Source organism: Microcaecilia unicolor, chromosome 5, assembly GCF_901765095.1.
Source record: "Microcaecilia unicolor chromosome 5, aMicUni1.1, whole genome shotgun sequence".
In the NCBI taxonomy this organism is placed as follows: Eukaryota; Metazoa; Chordata; class Amphibia; order Gymnophiona; family Siphonopidae; genus Microcaecilia; species Microcaecilia unicolor.
In genome coordinates, this window is record NC_044035.1 from 156,032,356 (window position 1) to 156,059,151 (window position 26,796).

The following is a 26,796-nucleotide window of genomic DNA, read 5'->3' on the forward strand; positions in this document are numbered from 1 at the left end:
CAGATGAGGGACCTATATGGTTAGTGGTGGCCACTAAACTTATAAGTCATTTTGAATATTGACCCATGCATTTCTTCATCCATCAGGGTATCAGAGAACTAGTAAAAGTATCTAAGATGTCTGCATGAGGATCAATATTTCTATAGATTTTTCTTTCAACTCTTTCGCTTTTCAGCTGAGAAGAAACTACTGTGTTTGTTAGCACCTATCAAAACATCAAAAGAGTTTTAAAAAAGAAAACCAAAATCCACTTTTGGGTAAATGTAAATTTATTGTTCAAAATGAAAAAATATACTTAGTGTTAAGGGTTCCACTCAAACTGATTCACTCACAATGAAACAAAGAAGTGCCTAAAAATATTTCATTGTGCAAATCACAAACATCCCAATTTGGAATTAATAAAAATAGTCTTATGTACATTTGGACAATAGTTCATTTGATTTCTAGCAAGGACACTTCAAAATATTATTCAGTCAACCACCCAAACAGTTATGGCAGAGCTTTTCACAAAAGCTCATCTGTACAGGAAACTGTTGTAACATACAGAAGAAAGATGCTTGTTAGCCATTTGGGTATGAATGAAAAGCAGAATCAGACTTTTCTGTGATCCTAAACAATTGGAAATACATTCTCTGACAGACTGCTTCTGAAGATGTGTATTAGCACTTTGTCACTCACAGGGTGATTCTGTAACAGCCCTCCTAACTTGTGCATCAAAAGTGCACATAAGTATCACCAGTTTTCAAAGGGAAATGTACTCTACCATTAAAAATCATCTCACTGAAAATACATTTACACCTGTAAAAAGAATTTATAGAAATTTGCTTGCTTTTCAAAATTCAGAAGTATGCATGTTCCAAACCTCATCCAAGGAAAAATGTGTATGAAATAGAATTCCATACACACTTTCACCCACATAAAGTTTGGGTAATTCTATAGCAAGCAATTTTCACATATAAAGCAATGGCTTTGAAAATTATTCCTTTATTGTTTACATGATGAGCTAGAAAGGATTTAAATGACAGAGTGCAGGAGTGAACCCTAGAAACTAAATGTATACACAGTCAGCCTTTATGAAAAAGGAAACAGAGAAAATGACGGCCGATAAAGACCATACAGCCTATCCAGTCTGCCCATCCACATCAACTACTAACCTCTACAGTCCCTTCCCTCTTCCTTAGAGATTCCATGCTTTCTTGAATTCGGATGTAGTAACTATGAACCTTTAGCGGTTTCACACAGTATATTAAAGTAAGACTCTATATTTTAGGAAAAATACACTTTCAAAAGCCTCTGATAAAGACAGATAGGAAACATGGTCTAACCCCAGGAGTGTTAGCCAAACTCATTTCAAAGTTGGGCCAGACTGGAAAAAATGTATTCCAAGGGGCCAACAAGTAAAAGGAAGAGACATGCTCCCTCCACATGTTATGTTGCCACCACTCCAGATTTTCAAGACAGGTTGATCTGGTTCTGGTTTTATTCCAGTGCTTTTTTTTCCCCTAAGGAATTGAATAGAGAAATAAAAACTATAATACACGCAGTAAAGTCTTCAGGCCTTTCATTAAAACAGCTGCTTAATAGCTGGAGCACCTTATATTTGTGAAAGGCTTCAATTTCACATGCGTAGAATAACAGTCATTAGTGCAGCCAAGGAGAAGAACAGAGAAGGTATTAGGGCAGTGGTTCCCAAACTTGGTTCTGGAGGCACCCCAGTCAGTCAGGTTTTCAGGATATCCACAATGAATATTAATGAGACAGATTTGCATGCAGTAGATGCAGTACATTTAAATCTCTCATGAATATTCATTGTGGATATCCTGAAAACCTGACTGGCTGGGGTGCCTCTAGGACCAAGTTTGAGAACCACTGTATAAGTGGTTGCTGACACTGGCATTTAAATTAATACATATAAATACATGTAGAACTTGTGGGCCAGAAGAATGATCTTGGAGGGCTGGACACAACTCATAGGCCATATGCTGGACATGCTTGGTTTATACATTTGTTGGACTATTTTTACTCTTTCAAATTGTGAAGTCTAATGATTAGGGCAAGAAAATATTTCATATTTGGTAAACTCATTGTGATGGACCATTTTCACTTCTTTTGTAATTTAGAAATAAGGCAACAATAACAAGTAATAAAGCATGAGTGCAATATTCTCCTATAAGCCTGAATAATTAAAGTCTGTCACGCAAGTGTCTCATTAAGTTTCTTTTTCCTTCTTCAAGGCTTTAGTAGGCTCCAAATTTAACTTTTTTTTTTTTTAACTTCTAAGATGAAAGGGATACAGTGACCAACACTCTAAATAACCCAGTTTTAATTTGTTATCTTTACTTGCAAACAATTGAAGGCTATTTCCAAAAAGGACAACTGCGTTTTTGATTTGGCTAAAACCCAGGCTATACATGCCATCTAAGCATATATGTGTAAATATATATATATATATATTTATCTAGAGAAGGAGGTTTCATTAGAAAGATACTTCATACAGCATTCCCATATCTAGTTTTGTACTATAATCTGTTTATTCCTCCTCCTCATCTTTCTTTATCATATGAACAGCCTCATCTGTGCATGGAAGGGATATTTACTATTGCCCTGTAATTGCTACGAGAAGGCGTCTGTAGTCTCCACTGGTGTCACTGGCGATCATTGAAGGCAAAGTCTTCTGATACATCTGTGTAAAAGCCTGTTTAATCTGCACTAGATCAATCTGAAAATGAAACAGTAAAATCTGGTTATTGCAATGTAAGTGAAACAATTTTCACCACTTTAGTTATAGAGAGAATATATAACCTGCAAATACATATGGCTGGCTGGCTTGCTTGTTGGTTCCTTCCCTGCCCCCCCCCCCCCCCCCCCCCCCCAATCAATAACACAAGAATCAGCACATTCAGACTCCTCCAGTACTACATTTTATGTACTCTTAACCCTGAAAATCTATTTGCTTTAAAGTTTTGTCCTTCTGTAGTCCTATATTATGAAAAGTTTTTAAACAAAATATTTTGCTTGATCCTACATATACAGAAAAGACAAAAAGAATATTTCTATGGAGGTGGGCAACGTTATTTGTTTAAAAGCTCTACATTTGGCCATATGATTGTGTTTTGATTTTTGCTGAACCTGTTAATTACTGCTTATTAATTAGTTTAATCCCCTGATGCATGCCATGTTGGGTTTATATGACATTTTTATTGGTTTATTTGGGGGTCCTTTTTTCCAAGCTGCGGTAAAAAGGGCACTGCGGTAGCAGTGGGGGTCGTTTTTCCCACACGCCAGGGCCCTTTTTCCTGCAGAGTGTAAAAAGCCCCTTAAAAAAATGGCCATGCGGTAAGATTACTCTTACCACGTGGCCATGCTGCGGGGAGCACTCACCACCACCCACTGAGGTGGCAATAAGGGCTCCTGCGGTAAACCAGAACTACCTGATTACCATCGGGTTAGCGCTGCAGTAAAAATTACAAAAATATTTTTCATTGTGCCAGAAATGGCGTGTGCTCAAGGCGACAGCACTTTAATAAAAGGGCCCCTTAGTATTTATATTAGACCTTTTCTTGGAAAGATATATTTGAAAAACTTTTTATGTTTATGTTTAAGTATGGAATTATATATGAAGATCTGCTGTCTATAGCAGGTCTTTCCACTACTCTTTTTTGGTTAATTTACAACAAAAGAACCTCAGGTGTTTGAGCCTGACGTATCTAATTTTACTCATGGGCCTAGCTACAGTACTTGGCAGCAGAAGCTTCAATAAAAGGCCTGCAAGTTGCTTAACAAATGCATCCATGGTGTAGAAAAAAAACAGCACATATGGGAAAAATTTACATATGGGGAAAAATCAAGGTATCTATTTTATAAGAAATACATACTTGCATATGTTACTTTTATAAAATAGCCAAAACCAAAATCCAGTTCTATAAAAAAAGGGCCATCAAAGCAATCCAGAGGTCTCAAAGAAAATCTTTCTTCAATAAATTGGGGACCTCAGAGCTGAGAGACAAATTACAGCGATCTGCTTATCTTTATCACTGCTGCACTTGAAGGTTCAACCTTATAATCACTGGTCCCAAAAATAAATCCAAATCTGCTTAAGCTTTCAATGTTATATAGCAAACAAAGCTTGCTCGATTCAAACACTTAAGGCTAAATAAGTCTAATCATATAGGGGTCCTTTCACTAAGGTGTGTTACCGATTAGCATGTGATAAATGATAAGATGCCCATAGGAAAATAATGGGCATCTTATCATTTAACATACGCTAATCGTTAGCACGCCTTAGTAAAAGGACCCCATTATAACGGTGAAGAAAAGTAAACCAACTGGTCCAAATGCTCTCATAGAGGACAAGAATACTGACAAACAACTACAAAAAAACAAAGCAAAAACAGTAATTCAGAGCACCATAATCAAAAATGCTCCACCATGGTATCCAAACAGAACTGCTTCAAGGAGAGGTGTTGTCAGTATGTCAACTTCTGTCTTCTACAAATAAATGCAGCTTCCAAGCCCCCTAGGCTTGGAATGCCCCAACCACCTTTTTTCATAGGCCTGGATTTTGCTTTTGGCACGTTTGTGTCTGTGTGCATAAGTGGGTTTTATTTTTTGGATAAAATTTAACTAATGAAAAATACACATGAAAAATTTCACAGCATCTAGCTACAGCAGAAGTGTAAGGTGAAAGGAAAAAGAATCTCAAGCTTTAGTGCTACAGACTTCTTGATTTATTCACTTTTCATTTAAATCAGGGGTTCTGCAGATACTTCTGTATCAGATAATCACAAAATAGCAATTACTCTGGACTCGTTTGCTAAGGGACATGACAGTAACTCTTACTTGGCCCTTAGGTTCCTGCCAGGCTAGCTCCCAATGAAAGGAGCAAAGCCAAAATGAAAATATATCATTTATTATAGATATGTATAAGTATTGCCATACTGGGACAGACCAAAGGTCCATCAAGCTCAGCATCCTGTTTCCAACAGTGGCCAATCCAGGTTACAAATATCTGGCAAGATCCCCAAAAAATACAAAACATTTTATTTATTATGACATTTCTACCCCGCATTTTCCCAAGAAAGCTCAGGTTCAATGCGGCTTACAAAAGAATTGTGGTTATCAATAGAAATTAAATAAAACAAAACATGGAAAAGAAAATAAGATGATACCTTTTTTATTGGACATAACTTAATACATTTCTTGATTAGCTTTCGAAGGTTGCCCTTCTTCGTCAGATCGGAAATAAGCAAATGTGCTAGCTGACAGTGTATATAAGTGAAAACATTCAAGCATTACTATGACAGTCTGACAGGGTGGGAGGATGGGGGTGGGTAGGAGGTATGCATGGGGACATCAAAGCATATCATTGATATTCTAACAGGATGGGTGTGGATAGGTGAGGGGTGGGGTGATCAACAGAGACATACAGCTTTATGGTTTATGATGGGCTAGGAACCCCAGATCCTTGTTAAGTCCTTTCTGTTGGGTGTTAAAATATTCAATCATTCTGACTTCAAAGGTCTTACGTTCTTGTATGGTTTTAAAGTTACCTTTCAGTATTCTCACTGTGAAATCACTGGTACAGTGTCCTGGTTCTGTGAAGTGCTGTCCCACCGGGGTGGGGGCCCTACTGGCTGTATTGTTCATGTGATGTCTATGTAAATTGAATCTTGTCTTAAGCATCTGGCCTGTTTCTCCAATATAGCATCCTTCGTTACATTTTTTACACTGAATGATATATATACCACATTGGAAGATGAGCAAGTGAAAGATCCCTTTATGTTGAATATCTTTCCATTGTGGATAACTGTGGGGTCCTGTGAAATATTTTGGCATAGTTTGCAACTGGATAAATTACAGGGACGTGTGCCCTTCTGTTCCTTTTCAGTCTGTGATGGAAGTTTACTTCTGATTAGCTTGTGTTTTAAGTTGGGTGGCTGTTGGAAGGCCAGTACTGGTGGGGATGGGAATATCTCTTTCAGTAATTCATCCTCCTGGAGTATAGGTTGTAGATCTCTTATGATTTTCCTCAGTTTTTCCAGCTCTGGATTGTATGTCACTACAAGGGGGATTCTGTCTGTGGGGTTTTTCTCCTTGTACTGTAGCAGATTCTCCCTGGGTGTTTTGAGGGAGGAGGCAATATTCTTGGAGATTATTTTGGGGTTGTAGCCTTTCTGTTTGAAGGATGCAGTCAGGCTTTTAAGGTGTCTGTCTCTGTCCCCTGGGTCAGAGCAGATACGGTGGTATCTTGTGGCTTGGCTGTAAATGATGGATCTTTTTGTATGTGAAGGATGGAAGCTGGAGTTGTGGAGAGCGTTGGGATTTGTGTATTACTTTATGATTTGCCCTCGCTTGAGATCTACTCCAATTGACTAAATTGTGATTTACAAAAGATCAATACAAAACAAACATCACATAAGGTAGCTCACTTTTATTTGATATTGAATTCTTATCAAAGCAGCGTACAATATAAAACAAACTGAATAGAGGAGAAAAAGACCTCTATTTAAAAACTGGGGAAAAAAACAAACGATTACCAAAATGCCACACTTAAGCAGTTCATAAAATTAAAAAAAAAAATTGTATTGTTTGTTCTATTACAATTAAAGAAGTATTTAACAAAATGGATCTTTACTGTACCACAGAAAACAATTCCCAACAAGTGCAGTCTTTGCAGGTAATTTATATTGACCTTCTGCTGTGAAGGCACACACACCAACTGCTTACTTTGACTCCAAATGCTTACACTCTACTCGGGCTGTTGTGGGAAATGGCAAACTGCCTCCCATAGCACACAAATGCTCTCACATAAAGTGACGCCTCTCCATGGCAGCTACAACTATATGTATCTATTCTAGGCAGGTATGCTCATACCTTGCAACTCTGTTCCAGCCACCAGAGTAAAAGGGTTCTTGTAGATATGTAATACTAGTAAGAGTGTATACACACCTGTGCAATTTTACAATTTCCCCCAAGCAAAACATACTTTACATCTGGAAAATATGTTAATAAAATTACCCCCCTAAGGGCAATTTTCAAAACAATTTATGCAGGTAAACAGGTGTAACTTATGTAAAAGCCCACATGAAAACTCCTTCCCCCATCAACTTTAGTGTAGGTATTTATCTATTCTTCTATATGCTCATAATTTTGAAAAAGGGGTGTAAAGTAGAAGACATCATAATAAAAGCATACATCAGAATTAATAAAACAATATCTTAACCAGGGTGGGACCAAGCTGCTGGCTTTGGCATTTAAAAAGGAGATAGAGCAGCTTTTAAACTAGAAACGGGGGGAAGGCCGACGCTCAAAAGCGCATGGTTCGGGATAAGGTATCTTTCAAAGATATCACCAAAACAGGGAAGACAGGGTATCCTGATAGTGAGGTTGCAAAAGAGACCGTAGTAGATCAGGTGGCCTTAAATAAAAAATCAGACAAAAGATTGCAAATTAATACTGTCAAGTACTAAGCATGATGTAAATAGGAACAACAAACATAGTTTGAAATGTCTACATGCGAATGCCAGAAGCCTAAGAAATAAAGATGGGAGTGTTAGAATATATTGCACTAAATTAAAAATTAGATATAATAGGCATCTCTGGACTTGGTGGAAGGAGGATAACCAGTGGGACAAATTATATCAGTGATATGGTTGATCGAATTGGTGGAGGGGTAGCATTGTATATTAACGACAGCCTTGAATCAAATAGATTGAAAATTCTGCAGAAAACAAAACACTTCTTGGAATCACTGTGGATTGAAATTCCATGTGTAAAGGGGAAAAGGATACTGATAGGAGTGTACTACTGTCCGCCTGGCCAGGATGAACAGACGGATGCGGAAATGTTAAAGGAAATTAGGGACGCAAACAAACTGGGCAACACAATAATAATGGGTGATTTCAATTACCCTGATATTCACTGGGTAAATGTAACATTGGGGCACGCTAGGGAGGTAAAATTCCTTGATGAAATCAAGGACAGCTTTATGGAGCAGCTGGTACAGCAGCTGACAAGAGAAAAAAATTCTAGACCTTGTCCTTAGTGGAGCGCATGATCTGGTGCAGGAGGTAATGGTGCTGGGGCCGCTTGATAACAGTGATCATAATATGATCAGATTTGATATTAGCTTTGAAGTAAGTATACATAGGAAATCAAACACGTTAGCATTTAACTTTAAAAAAGGAGACTATGATAAAATGAGAAAGGTGAAAAAAAAAACTTAGAGGAGCGGCTGTGAGGGTCAAAAATTTGCATCAGGCATGGATGCTGTTCAAAAACGAGAAAGGGTGATCCACCTAAGTGGATGAACACTAACTCCCACGTGAAAATCACAGCACAGAAGAAAAGTGGGAAATGGACCAATGACTCCAGGAGAATGGGAGATAGATTTAAAGAATCACTTTATTGAATGACTCGACACAGACAACTGTGTTTCGGCCAGGAGGCCTGCCTCAGGAGTCTGAAAACAATAGATATATTAAAAACATCAATTAAAATAAACGACAAATAATGTAATAAAAAGAAGAAGAACAATATATTGACAAGAAATATAGTATAAATATGAATAATACAGAATGATAAAACACCATAAATTTGTATAATCTAATATTAACAAAAAATATATAATATAAATATAAAATGTAGTCAAAAATACATATATATACACATATAATCACATGTCCATATGTGAAAACTATATAAGATATAGCCAAAAGAAGGGCAGAACATGCTTGCATGTTATATTGCACTAATGTGCACATACATAAATCTATGATTAAGACAAAGAAAGTCAGGAATATATATACACATATATCCACACATACATACATACATATATACGCATATATATATATATATATACACATACATACATACATACATAAGTACAAAATACATACATACACACATCCATTCGTACCTACACATATATATATATATACATATTTACATGCATATGTGTCCTTAAAACAAACTGAAATTGAAAAATGAAAAGTTAAAGAAACATATATATATAAGTGTGCTGAGGGTATTTAAAAAATTTTTATATATATATATATATATATATGTGTATGGCCATGTACAAAGCACATTTACAGAGAGGGTATAAGACCAGTGATTGCAAAAAGTATGGAATGCAATGAGTATATAGAAATATGATGAGATCAAATGTTTCTATGGGAAAAAATATATATATATAAAAATATATATGAAAAGACCGACCTTGGTGATCCTTGTGTTCTCAAGTAAGAACTCGAGGTCGAATAGTCTGAAAAAATAGTCTGAAAAAATAAAATAGGAAAAGAAACAACATTACTCCGGCTCAGGTTGAAGCAGAAATATATTATACTGTAAAGGTATGTGCCACGGGATCTTCCGTTATGAAACGGAAAATCTAGAGCAAAAAGGTATATATGGTGTTTGGACCAGAAAAATATAAATAAATATGTCCTGAGGGCTTCATAAGTCAGGAAAAAGAGGGGAAAGAGATGTGCACGATGTTAATCCAGTAACGTAAGGCAGTAAAGTATGCACAATGTTTGCACTAACCTGTGTTGGTGATTATAAAAAAGAGAGACTCATAAGTCAGGAAAAATAGGGGAAAGAGATGTGCACGATGTTAATCCAGTAACGTAAGGCAGTAAAGTATGCACAATGTTTGCACTAACCTGTGTTGGTGATTTGAAAAAAGAGAGGTAAAAAGGGGGCAGAAAAGTATACACAGTGTTTGCACTGCACTGTGTTGGATATTAACAGAAAAGAAAGTATACGTAGTACTACATCTGAGCAGTGTTTGTACCTTCGGTGTAAACGAAACAGCCAAATGAAAACGCAGAGTCTGTAACTATATTCAACTCTAAACTAAAAAATGAGCACAGAAAAAGGTTTACACAATAAAAATATGTGAAAAAAACTTTATACGTCTATATTTCCACCTCTCTTATTGATTTGTAAAGTTCTAAAAACCAGGAACTTAAGATCAGAAATATCATGGTTGGCAGTAAGCCAATGGGAGACTAATGGAGCACTTTCAATTTTTCTATTAATACAACTGCGGTGTTCTATCAGTCTAGTTTTTATTGCTCTAACGGTCTTTCCAATGTAAAGCTTAAGGCATGGACATTGTATAATATAAATAACACATGCAGTGTTGCAATCTGAAGTATGACGTAAATGGAAGGTTTGAAGAGTTGTGGGATGCAGAAAAACAGACGTGTCCATAGAGTGTTTGCATACACTACATTTACCACAGGGACGGTGACCATGATGAATTAAAGGTTCTATTCTTTCTGGCAAGTAAGATGGTATGAGATGTTCTTTAAGATGTTTCTTTAAGAAATAGAAATCTTAAAGAACATCTCATACCATCTTACTTGCCAGAAAGAATAGAACCTTTAATTCATCATGGTCACCGTCCCTGTGGTAAATGTAGTGTATGCAAACACTCTATGGACACGTCTGTTTTTCTGCATCCCACAACTCTTCAAACCTTCCATTTACGTCATACTTCAGATTGCAACACTGCATGTGTTATTTATATTATACAATGTCCATGCCTTAAGCTTTACATTGGAAAGACCGTTAGAGCAATAAAAACTAGACTGATAGAACACCGCAGTTGTATTAATAGAAAAATTGAAAGTGCTCCATTAGTCTCCCATTGGCTTACTGCCAACCATGATATTTCTGATCTTAAGTTCCTGGTTTTTAGAACTTTACAAATCAATAAGAGAGGTGGAAATATAGACGCTCAACTTCTGAGAGAGGAACAAAAATTGATTTTTGAATTAAAAACCCTTGTGCCTAATGGACTTAATAGCGAATTGGATCTCTCCGTCTATTTATAAAATTCTATAACAATTCTCTCATTTCCATAATTTTCAGATATGCTACGCATAAAGGCATTCTACCAATAGAGAAGCTATTAATTAATATATATTTTTTTATTATTATATATATTTTTTTTGGCATCTCTTTTATTCATTTATTCCCTATTTATTCCTTAAGATTAAACTAGACCATTAAATATCTCATACTGATGCATTGTTTCACGCATTGTTTCACTCTTTGTGCGTATGTACGTGCATGTTTTCGAGCATGCATGTATATGCGTATATATACTGTACATATATGTATACGCATTGTTTTGCACCTTTTGTATGTATACTTGTTGATGACTAAATTTTTAATCAAATCTTTTTTAAGAATTTTATAAATCCATTCCGCACATATATATATATATATTTTGTTTAGTTTACTATCATTACCATTTTATTTATTCATATTTTTTATTTAATAATAATTTTTTACAGATATAATAATCCATGTTATTATGCATTTAAACAGTGAAGATAAATACATATATGCACCCTAATTAATTGACCCTTTTAATATCAGTAAATTCATTTTTATTGCATATGATCATGTACATACATATTTACATTTAACTTTTACATTAGCCTTCCCCCCTTTTTTACATTGTTTAAAAAAAACCCCTTCCTCTCGAACATATAGAAACTTTGTGTCTTTAACTATTCTAATCTATACTTTTCTTAACATATTTTTTACTCAACTTTTATATTAGTTTCCCCCCCGTTTTTTTCATTGATTTTAAAAAAAACCCTTCTCCTCAAACATATAGAAACTTTGTTTCTTTAACTATTCTAACCTATACTTTCCCCAATATATCTTTTACCCTTAAAAATTCAGAGCACCTTGCTCCTTTAAATTGACACAGCTTTTATCTCTGCTTTGCTTCTAATCTTATCCATTCATTGTGACATTTAACATTTACAGGGTTGCTTTATGATAAGATACATCGCTTGTAAATAATGACATTCCTTTTTTTTGTGACAACGTTCGTTCATTCGTCACGTCATTTTCATGTCCTTTATCTGCTTACTACTCCCCATTGGTTTCCCTTCATATTCATCCTCCGCCTGTTGGACGCTAAGATTCAGCACTTTTTCTGTCAATCTCTCACATTAAATATCACATGACCATGAATCACCCAATAGCGCACTTACGCAATACGTCTTCCTTCTTCCCCCCTTTTTTTTTGGCGCCAAACACAGCATTTATAGTTTATAGTATAGGCCTTTTTTCCCCTACAGCCATCACAAGTGTATCGAGACGCTGCGCTAATATAATACCACAAAGGTCTTTTTTAAGGTGAATATAATCTCTTTTGTTCACTCGTAGAAGATACTCGGGGCGATATGAATAACTACGCAAGACATTCAGAGAGGTATTTAGCGCCAAACACAGCATTTACAGTTTATAGTTTATAATATAAGTTTTTCCCTACAGCCATTATAAGTATATCGAGACGCTGCGCCAATATAACACCCCAGCCATTATAAGTATATCGAGACGCTGCGCCAATATAACACCACAAAGGTCCTTTTTAAGGTGAATATATTTTCTTTAGTTCACTCGTAGGAGATACTCGGAGCGATATGAATAACTACAGAAGACATTCAGAGTGTTATATGGTAATGCCTTTATACATATATACATGTATAAAGTTTTTTTCACATATTTTTATTGTGTAAACCTTTTTCTGTGCTCATTTTTTAGTTTAGAGTTGAATATAGTTACAGACTCTGCGTTTTCATTTGGCTGTTTCGTTTACACCGAAGGTACAAACACTGCTCAGATGTAGTACTACGTATACTTTCTTTTCTGTTAATATCCAACACAGTGCAGTGCAAACACTGTGTATACTTTTCTGCCCCCTTTTTACCTCTCTTTTTTCAAATCACCAACACAGGTTAGTGCAAACATTGTGCATACTTTACTGCCTTACGTTACTGGATTAACATCGTGCACATCTCTTTCCCCTATTTTTCCTGACTTATGAGTCTCTCTTTTTTCTAATCACCAACACAGGTTAGTGCAAACATTGTGCATACTTTACTGCCTTACGTTACTGGATTAACATCGTGCACATCTCTTTCCCCTCTTTTTCCTGACTTATGAAGCCCTCAGGACATATTTATTTATATTTTTCTGGTCCAAACACCATATATACCTTTTTGCTCTAGATTTTCCGTTTCATAACGGAAGATCCCGTGGCACATACCTTTACAGTATAATATATTTCTGCTTCAACCTGAGCCGGAGTAATGTTGTTTCTTTTCCTATTTTATTTTTTCAGACTATTTTTTCAGACTATTCGACCTCGAGTTCTTACTTGAGAACACAAGGATCACCAAGGTCGGTCTTTTCATATATATTTTTATATATATATATTTTTTCCCATAGAAACATTTGATCTCATCATATTTCTATATACTCATTGCATTCCATACTTTTTGCAATCACTGGTCTTATACCCTCTCTGTAAATGTGCTTTGTACATGGCCATACACATATATATATATATATATATATAAAAATTTTTTAAATACCCTCAGCACACTTATATATATATGTTTCTTTAACTTTTCATTTTTCAATTTTCAGTTTGTTTTAAGGACACATATGCATGTAAATATGTATATATATATATATGTGTAGGTACGAATGGATGTGTGTATGTATGTATTTTGTACTTATGTATGTATGTATGTGTATATATATATATATATATGCGTATATATGTATGTATGTATGTGTGGATATATGTGTATATATATTCCTGACTTTCTTTGTCTTAATCATAGATTTATGTATGTGCACATTAGTGCAATATAACATGCAAGCATGTTCTGCCCTTCTTTTGGCTATATCTTATATAGTTTTCACATATGGACATGTGATTATATGTGTATATATATGTATTTTTGACTACATTTTATATTTATATTATATATTTTTTGTTAATATTAGATTATACAAATTTATGGTGTTTTATCATTCTGTATTATTCATATTTATACTATATTTCTTGTCAATATATTGTTCTTCTTCTTTTTATTACATTATTTGTCGTTTATTTTAATTGATGTTTTTAATATATCTATTGTTTTCAGACTCCTGAGGCAGGCCTCCTGGCCGAAACACAGTTGTCTGTGTCGAGTCATTCAATAAAGTGATTCTTTAAATCTATCTCCCATTCTCCTGGAGTCATTGGTCCATTTCCCACTTTTCTTCTGTGCTGTTCAAAAACACCATCCTAGAAGACCAGGCCAAATATACTTCGCGTATAAAAAAAGGAGAATGGAAGACCAAATGACAGCTGGCGTGGTTAAAAAGTGAGGTGAAGGAAGCTATTAAGAGCTAAAAGAAAATCCTTCAGAAAATTGAAGAAGGAACCGACTGAAAATAATAAGAAACAGCATAAGGAATGTCAAGTCAAATGCAAAGCGCTGATAAGGAAGGCTAAGAGGGATTGCGTTGGAGGCAAAAACACATAGTAAAAGTTTTTTTTCGGTACATTAAAAGCAGGAAGCCGGCAAAAGAATCGGTTGGACCGCTAGATGACCGAGGAGTAAAAGGGGCGATCAGGGAAGACAAAGTCGTAGCGGAGAGATTAAATGAATTCTTTGCTTTGGTCTTCACCGAGGAAGATTTGGGTGGGATATCGGTGCCAGAAATGGTATTTAAAGCTGATGAGTCGGAGAAACTTAATGAATTTTCTGTAAACCTGGAGGATGTAATGGGGCAGTTCTACAAACTGAAGAGTAGCAAATCTCCTGGACTGGATGGTATTCATCCCAGAGTACTGATAGAACTGAAAAATGAGCTTGTGGAGCTATTGTTAGTAATATGTAATTTATCCTTAAAATTGAGCGTGGTACCGGAAGATTGGAGGGTGGCCAATGTAATGCCGATTTTTAAAAAAGGTTCCAGAGCTGCTTATCCCAGAAATACTTTTTTCCCCAAAGTCCATTTTAATAATAGTCTATTGACTTTTCCTTTAGGAAGCCATCCAAACCTTTTTTAAACCCCGCTAAGCTAACCGCCTTTACCACATTCTCTGGCAACGAATTCCAGAGTTTAATTACATGTTGAGTGAAGAAAGTTTCTCAGATTCGTTTTAAATTTACTACTTTGTAGCTTAATTGAATGCCCCCTAGTCCTAGTATTTTTGGAAAAAGTAAACACACACTTCACATTTACCCTTTCCACTCCACTCATTATTTTGTAGACCTCTATCATATCTCTCCTCAGCCGTCTTTTCTCCAAGCTGAAGAGCCCTAGCCACTTTAGCCTTTCCTCATAGGGAAGTTGTCCCATCCCCTTTATCATTTTCGTCGCCCTTCTTCTGCACCTTTTCTAATTCCACTATATCTTTTTTGAGATGCGGCGACCAGAATTGAACACAATATTCGAGGTGCGGTCGCACCATAGAGCAATACAAAGGCATTATAACATCCTCATTTTTGTTTTCCATTCCTTTCCTAATAATACCTAACATTCTATTTGCTTTCTTAGCCGCAGCAGCACACTGAGCAGAAGGTTTCAACGTATCATCGACGACGACACCTAGATCACTTTTTCTAGGTCATTTATAAATATGTAAAAAAGCTGCGGTCCCAGCACTGACCCCTGGGGAACCCCACTAACTACCATTCTTCATTGAGAATACTGACCATTTAAACCTGCTCTCTGTTTTTTTATCTTTTAACCAGTTTTTAATCCACAATAGGAAACATTTTCTTCGCCCTTCTCTGCACCTTTTCTAATTCCACTATATCTTTTTTCAGCAGTGACCAGAATTGAATACAGTATTCGAGGTATAGTAGTAGTGGTCGAACCATGGACTGATACGAAGGCATTATAACATCCTCACTTTTGATTTCCATTCCTTTCCTAATAATACCTAACACTCTATTTGCTCTCTTAGCCGCTGCAGCACACTGTGCAGAGGGTTTCAACGTATTATCAACAATAACACCTAGATCCATTTCTTGGTCGGTGACTCCTAACGTGGAACATTGCATTATGTAGCTATAGTTCGGGTTCCTCTTTCCCACATGCATCACTTTGCACTTGCTCACATTAAACGTCATCTGCCATTTAGATGCCCAGTCTCCAAGTCTCGTAAGGTCCTCTTGTAATTTTTCACAATCCTCTTGTGATTTAACAACTTTGAATAACTTTGTGTCGTTAGCAAATTTAATTACCTCACTAGTTAATACCATCTCTAGGTCATTTATAAATATGTTAAAAACCAGTGGTCCCAGCACAGACCCCTCGGGAACCCCACTAACTACCCTTCTCCATTGAGAATACTGACCATTTAACCCTACTATCAGCAAGCCTGTGAAGCATTAAAGAGTGATCAATGGCATCAAATGCCGCAGAAATGTCAAACTGTAATAAAAGCAGCCAGACTTCTCTGCACAATATATTTCTAAATTCTGAAGTCAAAAAAAGTAATAAAGTCTTGGTACTGTGCAACGGCCTAAACCCATATTGAGTGTGATGTAAACAATTATTATAAAAGATAAATTCACAAAATTGCTGATAAACTAGGAACTGTGTTTCGGCACTAATGCCTACATTAGGAGACCCTGAATAGTAAGAGGCACAGCAAATGAGATAATCACAAACAACAAATTCTCTCACAATAAATAACCATTCAGAAAAAACAAATATGATACAAAAAACACAAAGCAAAAAAATTGAAACTGTGTAAAAACATAGTTGCATATATATGAATAATACACATAAGACCTGTATATAAAAACGTTTTAAGCAGTCATTAAGTTTAAAAAATAGATATAATGATCTGTTTTTTTAGTTTCAATTTTTTAAATATTATATTTTTCATTTTGTCAGACCTGTGAGTTCTTGTACCAAGTAGAGCGCTGAGCCCGGTACTCGGACCAGGTTCTGCTTGGCGACCGGACAACTCCGGGTTTCATCTGCGCTGACTGCCGTTCCCCAGAGGTTGAGCCCCTAGGTGTGGGCGGCCTGCAGGGCTTACGAGATGGAGCAGGAAGCGGGGTGATGAACGTGACGGCCAGACAGGCAGCAGGCAAGAGAGTGATCTAGGTACAGGCAGAGTCAGTAGGCAGGCAGCAGACACGAAAGTAATCCAGGTACAGGCAGAGTCAGTAGGCAGGCAGCAGACACGAGAGTAATCCAGGTACAGGCAGAGTCAGTAACGAAGAACAAAGCAGAGGAGAAGCACACTACTGAGCAAGTAACACCTACCAAAGTAGAAGCCGAAGCAAGGAGTCTAGGGAGACACGAGAGTAATCCAGGTACAGGCAGAGTCAGTAGGCGGGCAGCAGACACAAGAGTAATCCAGGTACAGGCAGCAGACACAAGAATAATCCAGGTACAGGCAGAGTCAGTAGGCAGGCAGCAGACACAAGAGTAATCCAGGTACAGGCAGAGTCAGTAGGCAGGCAGCAGACACGAGAGTAATCCAGGTACAGGCAGAGTCAGTAACGAAGAACAAAGTAGAGGAGAAGCACACTACTGAGCAAGTAACACCTACCAAAGTAGAAGCCGAAGCAAGGAGTCTAGGGAGACATGAGAGTAATCCAGGTACAGGCAGAGTCAGTAGGCAGGCAGCAGACACAAGAGTAATCCAGGTACAGGCAAGGTCAGTAGGCAGGCAGCAGACACAAGAGTAATCCAGGTACAGGCAAGGTCAGTAGGCAGGCAGCAGACACAAGAGTAATCCAGGTACAGGCAGCAGACACGAGAATAATCCAGGTACAGGCAGAGTCAGTAGGCAGGCAGCAGACCCAAGAGTAATCCAGGTACAGGCAGAGTCAGTAGGCAGGCAGCAGACACGAGAGTAATCCAGGTACAGGCAGAGTCAGTAGGCAGGCAGCAGACACGAGAGTAATCCAGGTACAGGCAGAGTCAGTAACGAAGAACAAAGTAGAGGAGAAGCACACTACTGAGCAAGTAACACCTACCAAAGTAGAAGCCGAAGCAAGGAGTCTAGGGAGACACGAGAGTAATCCAGGTAGAGGCAGAGTCAGTAGGCAGGCAGCAGACACAAGAGTAATCCAGGTACAGGCAAGGTCAGTAGGCAGGCAACAGACACAAGAGTAATCCAGGTACAGGCAGCAGACACGAGAGTAATCCAGGTACAGGCAGAGTCAGTAGGCAGGCAGCAGACACAAGAGTAATCCAGGTACAGGCAGAGTCAGTAACACCTACTGAGCATGTAACACCTACCAAAGTAGAAGCCGAAGCAAGGAGTCTAGGGAGAGCTCAGCTGATAAAGTGCTGGCATCTGACATCAGCAGGGAGAAGGGGCACAGCCATTGGACAAGAGCAGGGGAAGGAGGAACCGGAAGACCAATAAGAGAGAAGCAAGGGAAGCCAGGCAGAGGAAGAGCAGACCCAGGTGGGTGGAAGCAAAGCAATCAAGGAGCCTGCAGCCAGAGAAGAATCACACACACATGGCTCAGGGCTGTGCCAGTCAAGTGTACGTGTTGACAGGACCCTACGCAGCCCAAGGACACCACTTGCATTGAGGTAGGGGACATGACACCTGTATAGGCAATTGTATATGTTTTTTTAAATAATTTCAATTCTTTAACCTTGTGCTTTTATACAACCTTTGCTTCTATGAATGGTCACCCATTGCAAAAGCATCTATGGCAAAATGCAAAGCAAGTTACAGAAAAGTACTTTTTTTTTTTTTGTTACATTTGTACCCTGCACTTTCCCACTCATGGCAGGCTCAATGCGGCTTACATATTATACACAGGTACTTATTTGTACGTGGGGCAATGGAGGGTTAAGTGACTTGCCCGGAGTCACAAGGAGCTGCCTGTGCCTGAAGTGGGAATCGAACTCAGTTCCTCAGTTCCCCAGGACCAAAGTCCACCATCCTAACTACTAGGCCACTCCTACAAAACAAATATACTAATTGTTACCAAAGAGATATATGAAAACATATATAAAACTATATGTATGAGTGATTACACAACTATAATATATATCCTGAGAAGATTACACATTTAGCAGCGAGTTAGACTACTGACCACAAATCCTGGGACAAACTAGTCCTTCACAGACAAAAACCATTGACTAACTATAACCTGAACTATAGGTATAAAATTCCACTTCTCTCACCCTGCAGTCCGTAGTTTGCAGACGTCCGGTGTGATGAAGAATCAGATTTTTCCGTTGAGAATCTAGCAGAATTTTCTGTGAGTCTATCCCAGTCCAGGAATAAAATCCAAGGTCTTTGCTCTGTGCCCTGATTCACTGTCTTTTGGGAAGCTACAGAGCTGCAGCAGAACTGACCTTGGCAGCTTTTATCACAAGGAATTCAGTTCACTGGTGTTTTGGGAAATCAGTCTCTCTAGCACCTCTGAGAGAGATGATATCCCAGACCAATCTTCTTTTCTTCTGATCTTCTTTCTTCTGTCCAACATTGGCATCCCTCTTGCTCAGGTGATACCTATAGACCAATCACAAACTGTGTACTTCTGTCCAGCAGAATTCACGGTCATGATGAGAGGCCTTGTGATTAGCAAAGAAACTCTTATCAGTCACAAGTCAGATGGTAGCAAACTCTGTCTTGCTTCACATATACTCCTGGAGACTTTGTCTCTGTGAAGAAGCTCCTCCATGCTTCCGAGGAGATAACTGGAGGCTAGTTTGCAGTAAACAACATGTTCTTGGATGAAGTCATCACAGCTATGCCAAGCAGTAGTATTCCATTGTAGAGAGCTGGTTTCTGATGAATTCAGGCCATAGGCTGTAGAACCCATATTAGAACATGAAAAGATGTTCAGGCTTACCAGACCTCTGCCCAGCAAAGGTGAGATGGCAGGCATGAGATAGATCCGTATGCACTGCCTCCATTGTATGCAGATCTATCTAATGCATATTCACTGTGGATATCCTGAAAACCTGACTTGCTATGTGTGTCCCGAGGACCGGGTTGAGAACTCCTGATTTAAATATTTAAATTAATACTTGTTGATGCATTATAGATAGATAGATATTTAACCCTCTCAGGTGAAGTTCTTCCTGGATACCTTGAAAACACAGGGTTTCCTTTTTGGTAGTCATGGTGGTCTTTTAGTGCAGTTTTGCTTAATTAAGGAACATCTTTTGTCAGGGGGCAACCATGGTCCTCAAGTGCCACAATCTAGTTGGGTTTTCAAAATTTCCACAATGAATAAGCATGAGATTGGTTTGCATGTACTACTTCCACTGTATACAAATAGATCTCATACATATTCATTATGGGAATCTGAAATCCCGACTACATTGTGGCCCTCGAGGACTGTAGTTGCCCACCCCTGCTTTAGGTAGACTGCCCATTTCTGGTTTTCTTTAACACTACCTTTAACTCTTTGGCAATGAAATGTTTCCCCTTCTTTCTTGAGTTTATTCTTTAAAGGGACATACTTATTTTGTTTTGTTAAGTTGTGTTTAACTAAAATTTGTAATGCCTATAAATTATACAACTGATTAAATAAAGATGGAATGGCCTCTTTATGAAGAAAGGCCAAACAGTTTTTATCATATCCCCACTTTTTCAAGCTAAAGAGACCTAAAGTCACGAATGGAGTTGAGGTAAATAGGGAATGATTATTTACATCTTCAAACAGCACTAGCCTAGGAACGTTCTATGAAACTAATAGGTAGCAGACTAAGACAAATTGGAGAAAGTATTTTTTCATGTGAAGTACACTCAAGCTGTGGAATGTGTTGCCAGAGGGTGCAGTGAAGGCATCTACCATAGCTGGATTTAAACAGGGTTTAGACAAGTTCCTGGAGGGAAAGTCTGTAAATCCTTATTCATCAGATAAACATGGGAAAACCACAATGTATCTTTGGAAGTGAGCTCTAAAGAATGGATCTACTCTTTAGATTCTGCTAAGCATATGTGATCTGGAATGACCAATGTCAGAGACAGGATGCTGGGGCTCAATGAACCTTTGCTCTAACCTGGCATGCAACATCTTATGTTCTTATTTAGGAAACCTCAGATCCAAGTTTGTGTGCGTTCTGAATGCTGAGCAATACAATTTACAGAGGCCTGTACTGGAAGCTTCCATCAATGCCTTTCCTTAATTTTTCTCAGGTACTGTATGTACAATATTTCCATTCATACACCAGGACTGTACAAAACCTTTACCTCACTGCGAGTGGTAATAATCCGAACAAGGGTAGAATCATCTGTGCCTGCTCCTTTCATGGCATGGTAAAGCCTCTCTGCTAAGAAGGCTGGACGATTCAAAGCACACTGTACTGTTTAAGAAAAGAAACAGAAGGAACGTGTTATAGGATCTGTTCACAGACACTGAAACCCACCAGACTGACAACAAGAAAACCTGTCACTTCCATTCCTCTCCCTTGAGGTGCCAATCTGCTATTCAGTTCTAACAAAATAAACTTCCTGCTGTACTTCCTCCACTGTACTTCTAATCTAGTCACACAGATGATGATAATCAAAAGCATTATGCGGCACTGGCTGCTGGCTGCAAAAGGGCTTCTTTTTTATTTTCTTCTTCAAAGAACACAACTTTTGGCAATGTAAGTTGCAGAGATACCAAGTAACATGCATTAGGCTGCCCTCAAATGTTGAGCACCCTTCTTCTTAGGCAGTCCTCCCTCCCAGCGGTCCCAGCATTGCTGCTTTCCATGCTCCAGCATTTCTTCCTGTCAACCTACCCCCCCCCCCCCCCACTGCTAGTCCACCTTCAAACTTATTGTTACTGCTGGTGGTCGCCAGCAGTGGTAACTATTAATACAGGTTGCCTCCTGCTGGCCCTGAAACCTTCCTGCTGCCATGTCCCATCCCCTCTGACTCAACTTTCTTTTTTTTTTTGCAAGTTGGGAAGCAGCAGAGGGAAGGCTCTGGGGCTGGCCAGAGACAACATGAGCTAATTGCTGCTACTGGCAACCACTCATGGTAAAGATAAGTTTGGGGGGGGGGGGAAAGAGAGATGCTGGACCATAGAAGGGGAGGGAGGAGAGGGAAGATGCCAGACTTTTACCTTCTATGCCTATGGTCTCTCAACTATTGCCCCACTGCTTCAGCAGCATTTGCTACATGGGCTTGTAGGATGAGAGGTAGGAGGGGATGTTTCTGGGAGGGGAAGAATTTTTTGTACCAATTCACAGGTTTCTCTATGTATTCGGCATCCATTTTTCATATGAGACTGGTGGATTACAAACCAAAGCAAGCTGAATAATCATTTTGTGGTGCTTCTTTAATTGGCAAAGTAAAACAACATACAGATCTTTCCAAATTTGTGCCCTGGATGCACCATTAGAAAACCTCACTCACTGACCTTCAACCTCACTCTTTTGGATGGGCCACCCCTGACGTCTCTGAAGTTGTTATATGGCCAACAGTTATCTGCATATAGCAGGAAGCATTAGAAAGTTTTAGGGGGAAATGTGGTAAAATTAAATTATCATCCATATCACTTATAAATATATGCCAGACTACAAAAATAGCAGGCTATCATCCATGCAAAGTTATGCCATCAAATTCAGTGTTACACTTACAAACGTGGAGAGTAATTTTGCCTAGGTTGGGAAGCCAAGTAGTGGCCTATTTTAAGCCTAATTTATAAAAGACATATTGATTACCCAATAAGCTGCAAAAATTGTGGACACAATAAAGCAGTGAACATTCACACCAGCTCTCGAGCAGATGTAAATGTACATGAGTGAAGCGTAGCCACTATTGTGCTAATTTTGTGAGACAGTAAAAGAAACAGAAGTCTAAATATCTTCATAAAATAGCTCCAAAAAGGCACCTAACTGTACCTATAACCCAGGTGACCTGTTACAAAATTACCCTTATAGTGTAGCTGAAAGTAAGCATAAAGATATCTGTATCTTTTTATGCAGTCACTGGCCTGCTAAATATCTACCTAATAATTTTTAAGCTGTAGCAAAATGTTACATAGGTTTTCCAAAATGGGGTTGCAACCTGGGCGGGCCCTCCATATGACACCACTGACCTATGTTTTTTGTGGCTGTGCAAATTGGTCATGACCACAGAAACTTTGATAAGCGTTGCTGTACATTCTCTATTCTTCGTGCTTTTCCTAGACTGACCACAATGCTTTGCCCTGCTGTTTGATCCTTATTAGCCTCATCTGTTTGGTCAACACTGAATCCAGGCTATATAAAATTTCACTTAATTAATTTTCAACTCCATGGAGCTGGTCTCTCACAATAACTAACCTAACACATTAAGTAAATCTATTATATGATCCTTGGAAATTAAGTTGTAATGCTGCATTTACCTCACTGTTTCCAGCACTTAGTCCATAGTTTATTCAGTTCCAATTAGACCCACTCAATATTTTTCTAAACTTTTTCATCTGCACATAAAAACAATTAAAATTACTCCCGAGTATTCCTTGAAACTGACCTGACCTGGTTTTGTGTTTCATTTTGCACTGGCACCACTGGTCCGTCACTCTAAAACGTCTCCCATACCAGGGACAAAACATGAAGCCGTGTTGGGTATTTCAATGAATATGCAGGGGAATAACTACAATTGTTTTTTTATTTGCATATGAAAAAAATAAAGAGACAATTAATCCTATATTAGATTAATGTGAAGGCCCATTTTACATAGAATGTTGAGATTGGAATTGAAACATCCAGGTCGGGATGTGCTCAATTCTAGAGGTATTTTACAAAGGCTCTGCCAAACGTGGAGTCTTTTGTAAAATATATGTAAGGATGTGCACAAGCTCACATATATCTGCCTGCATGTGCTAAAGGAGCAGCCATTTTATAAATATACAAGTAAAACAATGAACAGCAGGACGTACAAATAAAGATTTCCTAGTTGATATGGAAGGGAAAATCCAATAAATTGACCAGAACAGATCTTTTGAAGCACAGACGAAAAGGTGGGATGGCTGTACAAAACATTTTGCAATATTATCAGGCTTGCCAGCAGAGATCAGCTGTCGAATGGAAGACCCTAGGTGCATATGAAGCAAACTCTGGGTGTGGGAAGTATTGCTAGGCTCATTACTCTGGACAACTAGGAATTTAGACTGTATAAGCCGAGGGGGGGGGGGGCTTCATTATGGAATACAAGTTAGAAGTATGGGATTCTCTGTTTAAAGCACAGATGGATTAGATTTTAGCATATACCCCCATACAGTACAACTTGAAGATACACTCGAAAATGGATGAGGACGTCTACAAATGCTGAGGAACAAAGGGCTGAAATACTGGAGACAGCTGATAGCATAAGGTTAACAGATGTCCCAGATTTTAGACCAGTGCCTGACTCCCTTCTCTCTGGCAATCTTATGTCTCTGATTTCAGTAAGGGGAACAGAAAGAAAGTCAGCATAGGGGTAATATTTCTTATATATGCTGCAGGATGCAGTGCCTTTCTTCTGCCTCCCCCACATGGTGCAGCACCTAGCTCTCTTGCAACTCCCCCATGGGGTCTGCCCCTCCTCTCAAACCTTCCTTCACAGTTCCCTCCTGTTTGCTCCACAATTGTACTAGATATGAAATCCTGAAAGGTGGCAAACTAAATACTGACAAAAGTATATTTCCTCTATGAAAAACTACTACTACAACTACTTATCATTTCTATAGCGCTACAAGGCATATGCATAAAAAAGAAATGATCACACAAATTAAGTGAAATTGGAGGGTATCAGTTATTGTGTAGTAATACCCGGTTCGTAGCGCTACAATCTTTCTCTGCACCTGCAGAATGTTCATCAAAACACAACACTATTGAGCTCTTTTTAAAAAAATATTTCATTCATGAATTTACAAGTTCCAAAGTGATAAAGACTGAACTTGAAGTGCAGGCCATAATGCCAGCAAAATGGATCAGGAAAAATAAAAGCATGCCCCGTGAGTCCACAGGAGATGAGAACTATAGATGCAATAATATCCCATAGGACTGGTGTCCACAATACCACTCTTGACACTGTTTCTATAAGCATGTATTTAGATTTTGAACTGATTTTGTATGTCTGGACCATAGAAACTTCCTGGATATAGTATCATGGGTTCTACCACAAGCACAAGAAGAACTGAGTAAACACTTGTTCATATGTTATGGATGTGCTACTGTTCAGAATTTGGAATTATCATATTTTATTTGCCACAATTTGGGCCAGATTAAAAATGTCAACATTGAATAAATACAAAGTCAAGTGAAAGGCCTGTGAGCATAGAAGAGACTAGTCAAGAGACAGAAATGAAGCTGGTGAATAAGCGTTATCATGCTATTTGTTTGGCTAATAAATTCTGGTAGACCCTGTCCTTCATAAGAAGTCAATAAGAATTTGTGAAAGAGGTTTCTCTACTTCAAGAGCCATTAACTCTACCCTTTCTCAGTAACATGTATGCATTGTTATGGGCTGAAATACACTCAAGTGAAAGTCTCTCTGTGTTAAAAAAATGCCCAACAGGTATATTCTAACATGATAAAGAAGCTTACACAATATTACATTTAAAGAGAAAAGTGTTTGGATGATGTTGAGAATAATATAGAAACAAAACCTCAAATTTTTAAACAAACTGCTACATGGTTCCTAGGAGCTATGGGGCGCCAAGATGATGCACACTGTGACTTCTATATTGGTAATTACATGCGTAATTGCTGAATCTTCTAACCTACTCTTATCTGTACCAATCTGGTGTTCACCCTGGCCATTCTACAGAGACTATTATAACCTCCTTAATGAATGACCTCCATTCGGCATTTGACCAAGGCTGTGGTGCCTTGTTAATTTCACTCAATCTTACAGCTGCCTTTGACCTTGTGAACCACTTTATTTCTTTTTTGGCTGTCCTTTTTTGGCTTTTTCAGTATAGTCCTTCAATGGTTTTCATTCTCTCTTAGAAGCCACTCTTTTCAGGTTTTGTTCCCCTCCTCCACATCGAGGCTTAGCTCTCTCACATCTGGTGTTCCTCATGGCTTGGTGCTTTCTCCTCTCCTTTTTAACTTATTCCTTAGCCCCCTAGCATTCTCAATCCAAACATTTTCTATTACATTTTTCAAGTACGCTGACAACATCCTGCTGGTCTTTACTCAAGATCCTTCTGCTCCTGACTTGCAGGGCCTCAAAAAAATGCTTATATGCCATAGATGATTGGCTCTCTTCCAGTAAATTAACCTTAATCCATCAAAAACTGTAGCACTTTGGGTTACAGGCCATCCTTTCAATCCTACCATAGTCCCCTCATTACGGGGCTGTGCAATAACCGTAGTAGACCCCATGAAATACCTTGGAGTGATCTTAGAACCACTGCTCTCATTTCACACCCATATTTCCTCAGTTGTAAGATTGTGCTTTTCTTCCCTTTCTCGAATCTGTTCCTTACACCATTGTATAGATGACACTACCTGTGCCATTTTTCTTTATGCCTTGTAGCATCACGCCTTGATTTCTACAGCATCATCTATTCAGGTCTTTCCATTTCTTCTGTTAAAAGACTACAGACAATACAGAATACCTCCATAAGAATCCTCACTTGCGTTCATCGATATAGTAACTATGTTACTATATCGATGAACGCAAGTGAGGATTCTTATGGAGGTATTCTGTATTGTCTGTAGTCTTTTAACAGAAGAAATGGAAAGACCTGAATAGATGATGCTGTAGAAATATGACCAAGTCACCCTCCTCCTGGCTTATCATCACTGGCTTCCTATCTTGTTCCACGTTCAACATAAAACCTTGACACTAGCGCAAAAAGTCTTACATTCAAGTACCCCTTCCTATCTTTCATCTCTTATCACCCCCTCCATTCTGCCTCCATCTGTTGCCTGTCTATCCCGCCTAGCTACTGTTCCTGCTTAGAATCCACGTGCCATTCAGCCCTTTTTTGCCATGCCCCTTTCCTCTGGAACTCGGTGCCCATTGCTATTCAGACAGAACAATCCTACCCAAAATTC

At 38.3% G+C, this 26,796-nt stretch overlaps 1 protein-coding gene across 2 annotated transcripts in view; it reads right to left on the minus strand.

Annotated features, from left to right (window-relative positions):
* Positions 1-2,272: 2,272 nt before the first annotated feature.
* Positions 2,273-26,796, minus strand: part of ANXA7 (annexin A7) — a 149,236-nt gene continuing 124,712 nt past the window's right edge. For both annotated transcript variants that reach the window (XM_030203473.1, XM_030203474.1), the window contains exons 12-13: positions 21,023-21,135; positions 2,273-2,719 (exon numbers count right to left, since the gene is read on the minus strand). In XM_030203473.1, coding sequence (XP_030059333.1) covers positions 2,597-2,719; positions 21,023-21,135 — 236 coding nt within the window. In that variant the 3' untranslated portion in view covers positions 2,273-2,596. The remainder of the gene's footprint in view (positions 2,720-21,022; positions 21,136-26,796) is intronic.